The 5,231-nt window shown below is 46.7% G+C and overlaps 1 protein-coding gene across 1 annotated transcript; it reads right to left on the bottom strand.

Annotated features, from left to right (window-relative positions):
* Positions 1-532: 532 nt before the first annotated feature.
* On the bottom strand, positions 533-4,781 carry ETH_00026340 (heat shock protein 28, putative; the record flags this gene model as incomplete). Its single annotated transcript, XM_013374532.1, has 3 exons — positions 533-1,257; positions 1,510-1,912; positions 4,101-4,781. 3 exons carry the CDS (start codon positions 4,779-4,781, stop codon positions 533-535), a joined length of 1,809 nt encoding a protein of 602 aa, XP_013229986.1.
* Positions 4,782-5,231: the final 450 nt, after the last annotated feature.

Genomic DNA, 5,231 nt, shown 5'->3' with positions numbered 1-5,231 from the left:
GCTGCTGCTGCGCCGCAGACCCTCCGCGGGCTTCGCCTTCTTTGACATTTTTCTCTTTTCTTTTTTGTCTCATTTAATTGACAAAAATAAATTATTTAAAATTAAAAAAGAGTAATTAATTTTAAAAATAAAATAACTAAAAATAATCAACTTAGAAATAAAAATAGTCCAAAGGATTTTCTCAAGAGCCTCTGCTGCTGCTGCTGTTGCTGCTGCTCGTATTTCTGCTGCTGCTGCTGCTAGTAGTGCTCCTGCTGCTGCTGCTGCTAGTGTTGCTGCCGCTGCTGCTACTATTGCTAGTGCTGCCTTTGCTGCTATTACAGCCGCCGCAGCTGCTACGATTGCTGCTGCTGCTGCGATTGCTGCTGCTGCTGCTACAAGTATTGCTGCTGCTGCTGCCACTGTTGCTGGTGCTGCCGCTGCTGCGGATACGTTCGAGCAGCAGAAGCAAATAGATAAAGGATTTATTTCAATTTCCTGAAATTGAATTCGACAAAAATGGCACTTAAAATTAATCAACAAAAAACAAACTTCAAACAAAATGCCTCCAGAGGTCTCCGCATGCATTTAATTTGCTGCGCACAGCGCAGCAGCAAACGGATTCGGACCCTGCTGCTGCTGCTGCTGGAGCTGCTGCTGCTGCTGCTGGAGCTGCTGCTGCTGCTGCTGGAGCTGCTGCTGCTGGTGCTGCTGCTGCTGACGCTGGAGGCGCTGCTGCTGCTGGAGATGCTGCTGCTGCTGCTTCGGCTGCTGCTGCTGCAGCTGCAGCTTGAGCTTCTGTCCCCGCAGCAATAGCGGGCGCGTTTGCCGCTGCTGCTGCTGCTGCTGCTGCTGCTGCTGCTGCTAGAGTGAGGGGCCCTTTGTCTGTTTGGAGAGAGATTGCATGCAAAAGAGGATAAAAACTTTCATTTAAAAAAATCTTTTTTTTATTTTCTTTTTTTGTTTCTTTTTCCCTCCACAAGTTTAGGTCTCCCCAGGGCTCAGAGATCCACAGAGGAAACAACATCACTGGCTGCTGCTGCTGCTGCTGCTGCTGCCGCTGCTGCTGCTGCTGCTGCTGCTGCTGCTTGTGTCCGCTGTGAGTGTCTCGGGTTTGCTTCGCGAGTTGAGAGTGCAGCAGCAGCAGCTGCTGCTGCATGTGGGGCCCCACAGCTGCTTGTGGGGCCCCACAGAAGCTGCGGCAAGTTGCGGTGTACGTACACCCCAGCACTGGGTGCCCCAGAGACAGCGCATGCAGCCGCACAGAGTGAAGTGACCCTACAGGCAAAATAAAACAACTAAATTAATTAATTTAATTAATTTAATTAATTAATTTAATTAATTCATTTGACTTATTTAATTTAATTAATTTAAATTGGTTTGAATTGATTAAAAAGGATTTAAATTCGTTTAAATGCAATAAGTTGGAAAGCCGCGAATGGGCAGAAAGAGCAAAAGATTTCACAAGCTTTATTCAGCAACCTGCTGCTGCTGCTGCTGCAGCAGCAGCTGCTGCTGCTGCTGCTGCACCTGCGAGCAGGGAAATGTAGCAAAGGGTCACTTCTTGGCCGTTTAAATTTGCTGCTAGAAAAGCCCCAAACTCTGTTGCTGCTTCGAGGCCTTCTTTGGGGCTGCCAGCCAGCCTGTAGAGGCCCTCGCTGCTGCTGCTGCTGCTGCTGCTGCTGCTGCTGCTGCGGGGTGGGCCTCTAGGGCGGCATATTGGCGAAGAGACACTCCACAAACCCAAAGGCAAACGGCCGCTTAAAACGCCCAACAGCAAAGCGCGCATCGCCTGCTGCTGCTGCTGCTGCTGCTGCTGTTGCTGCTGCTGTTGCTGTTGCTGTTGCTCTTGCTGCTGCTGTTGCTCTTGCTGCTGCTGGGGACGCTGCTGGGGATGCTGCTGCTGCTGATGAGGATGAAGCTGCTGCTGCCGCTACAGGAGAAGCAGAAGCAGCAGCGCGAGTGGGCGAAGCGGCAGCTCTAGCAGCAGCAGCAGCAGCAGTAGCAGCAGCAGCAGCAGCAGTAGCAGCAGCAGCAGCAGCTGAAACGGGAAGCAGGACGCAGCAGGAGCAGCAGGTCCAGTTGCTGCCGCCGCTGCAGCTGCTGCAACTGCAGCAGCAACAAGACCTCTAGCTGCAGCAGCAACAAGACCTGCAGCTGCAGCAGCACGGAATTGGCCCAAATGCCTTTGCTGGGCTTTCTTGCAGCCACGGTATGTTGAGGTGTACATACACCCCAAAAAGTTCCTTTTACATAAAAAACAAAAATTAAAAATAAACAAAAGTCCTATAAACGGCTCAATAACTTCGAAACAAAACCCAAAAATTCCCTAGAAAATAAAGGGCCCCCGAGGGCCCCCGGGGGCCCCTCGTGGGTCCTAGGGGCCCCCGGGGCCCCGGGGGGGCCCTTGGGGGCCCCCCAAGAGGCATCGAGGGGCCCCTGTTGCCTCATTTAATGCGAAATGTGTTTGTTTTTGAAATTGGATTTTAATTAGAGTTGAATTTGTTGAAAAGAATTAAAAGAAATGAAGAATTCAGATCCTAGTTTTCCGCGGGACGCGCAGGGGCTGTACACCTCAGTAGTGTCGCGGGATTATCCGAAAGCGAGAAATCGCCATTTGCATTTAAATTGAATTTTAATTTGATAAATGAGTCAAATAAATTGAAATTAATTTCATTTTAACTCGATAAATGAATCAAAGAAGTCGAAATCGATCCCACAACGGGAAATGCAAAATGCCAATCTGCTGAGCCAGCCCGCCTCGCAGCAGCAACTTTTGCTTTCCATTTGCGCATTTAAAGTGAACAAACTGAATTAATAAATGAATAAAAAGAATAAAATGAAGAAAACAATAAATTAAAAGAATGAATCGAATTTCATAAATAAATGTAGCCCAGGGAACAAACGGTGCCCATACACCCCAGCTGCCTATACACCCGCGAGCTGCCTATACACCCGCGAGCTGCCTATACACCCGAGCTGCTGGACTTCTCCTCTTTTAAATTCCTTTTTATCCCAAAATACCTAAATTACACTTTGGAATGCTTTCGCAGTAGCCAAACCAAACTACTGCAGCTGCAGCAGCACTACCAGCAGCAGCACCAGCATCACCAGAAGAAGCACTAGCGGCAGCACCAGCAGCAGCAGCAGCAACAGAAGCAGCAGCAGCAACTGGAGCAGCTAGCATAAAAGCAGTACCTCTAGCTCTCGCAGGACTACAACTAGCAGCAGCAGCAGGAACAGCAGCAGCAGCAGCAGCAGCAGGAACAGCAGCAGCAGCAGGAACAGCGGCAGCAGCAGGAACAGCAGCAGCAGCAGCAGCAAGAAGTTGCAAGGCAAAAGAAGCTTAGTTGTGGTTCACCGCTCGGGTGTATATACACCCGAGCGGGTAAAAAGCCTTCCAGTCCTTTTCACGCTAAACAAATTTTGCCTTTCATTTCTTTTCTCTTATTTATTTCTTTATTTCTTTTACTTATTTCCTTTATTATTTACTTTTATTATTTATTTTATTTATCTTATTTTATTTATTTATTTATTTATTTTATGTATTTATTTATTTTGTCTAATTTGTTTCGGCTGTGCCGGTTCGGCACCGCCGCCCAAATGCATTTTAACTTTTCATTTTTAATTTCCAAATAAATTTCTTTTCTTTATTCTTTAATTTGTTTTTTATTTTATTTATTTATTTAATTACATTTATTTTATTATTTTTATTCCATTTTATTTGTATTTACATTTATTTGCACTTTGACTGTTTGCAATAACAAATGAATAATAATAAATCAATGATAAATAATAAATGAATAATAAATAAATGATAAATAAACAAATAGAGAATTTGGCATTTAATTAATTGAATTAAATCAATTAATTTAATCAATTAAATCAAGCAATTTAATCAAACCGATCAACACAATAAATTGAATCGATTTAATTAATTAAATCAACCAACTTAACTAAATCACTTAATTTAATCAATTAAAGCACTTAATTTAATCAATTAAAGCACTTAATTTAATCAATTAAACCAATTTAATCAACCAAATCAACCGATTTAATTAATCAAATCAATTTAATCAATTAAATCAACCAATTCAACTAATTAATTAATCAACTTTGACGGAGTTTGGAGTTGTTTGGGAAGTGTTATTCTTCGGAACTTTAATTTCCAAAACTCCATTATTATAATTTGCTGTTATCTTTTCCTGCTGCGCCTCGGGGGGCAGCGGGAGGCTTCTGAAGAAGCTGCTGCTGCAGCGTTCCTGCACGAACCAGCGGCCGTCCTGCTGCTGCTGCTGCTGCTGCTGCTGCTGCGGGCTGCTGCTGCTGCTGCTGCTGCTGCTGCTGTGGCCGCGGATTATCAGTCTCCCGTTCTGCGTCTCCACCTTTATGTCTTTCTTGTCAAGTCCCGGCAAGTCTGCATGCAGCAGCAAATTGTCTCCCGTGTCTCGGATGTCCAGCCGCGGGATGCAGCTGCTGTGGGAGAACCAGTTGCTGCTGCTGCTGCTGCTGGCGGGCCACTGCAGCAGCCCGCTGCTGCTGCTGCTCCACGGAGACAGCAGCCCCTGCTGCTGCGCACCGGCAGGCCCCGCCCCAGCCAGCTGCCGCTGCTGGTGGTCCTGCAGCTGCTGCTGCTGCTGCGCAAGCTGCTGCTGCTGCTGCTGCGCCTCGCTGCTGCGGTACGGCCGCCACCAAAAACCCGGACTGAAAAAGCTGTGCTGCTGCATCAAAGAATCAAATCGATTTAAAGAGTCCCAAAGTTCTCCATAAAGGGCTTCGAAGGGCGAGCGGGGGGGGTCCATTGTGGCCTGAAAAGAAAAGAAAAAAACAACATTTTCATACCTGAACGTTTAAATTCAAGTTCAAATTCAAGTTTGCTGCTGCTGCTGCTGTTGCTGCCGCTGCGCTAGCTGCTGCTCTTTCAAATAAAGGCTTTAGTCCACTCAAAGGCCTCCGGGGAGCTCCGGAAGGCGGGTGTCTTTGCTGCTGCTGTCAAAGCAGCAGCAAGTGTGGCTGCGGTGTCTCGGCAGAAAGTGCCGGAGAAGCTGCGCTGCAGCTTCCCCAGCCTTCTGGAGACTCCGAAAGACAATTAATGAATCAAAAATAAACAAAAATAAATTAAAATAAATTAAAATAAATAAAAGTGAAGCGCTGGAACTGCCGAGGACGAAAACCCCGGCAGCTTCCCGCGAGCGCCGCCGATGCAACTCGGGGTGTATGCGCAGGTTTGCAAACCCCCGCGCTTTCTTTTC

The sequence above is a fragment of the Eimeria tenella genome, genomic scaffold, assembly GCF_000499545.2.
Source record: "Eimeria tenella Houghton genomic scaffold, Eth_scaff210, whole genome shotgun sequence".
Lineage (NCBI taxonomy): Eukaryota > Apicomplexa > Conoidasida > Eucoccidiorida > Eimeriidae > Eimeria > Eimeria tenella.
Note: the sequence above shows the minus strand (reverse complement) of the source record. Positions and strands in the feature narration are given on the sequence as shown.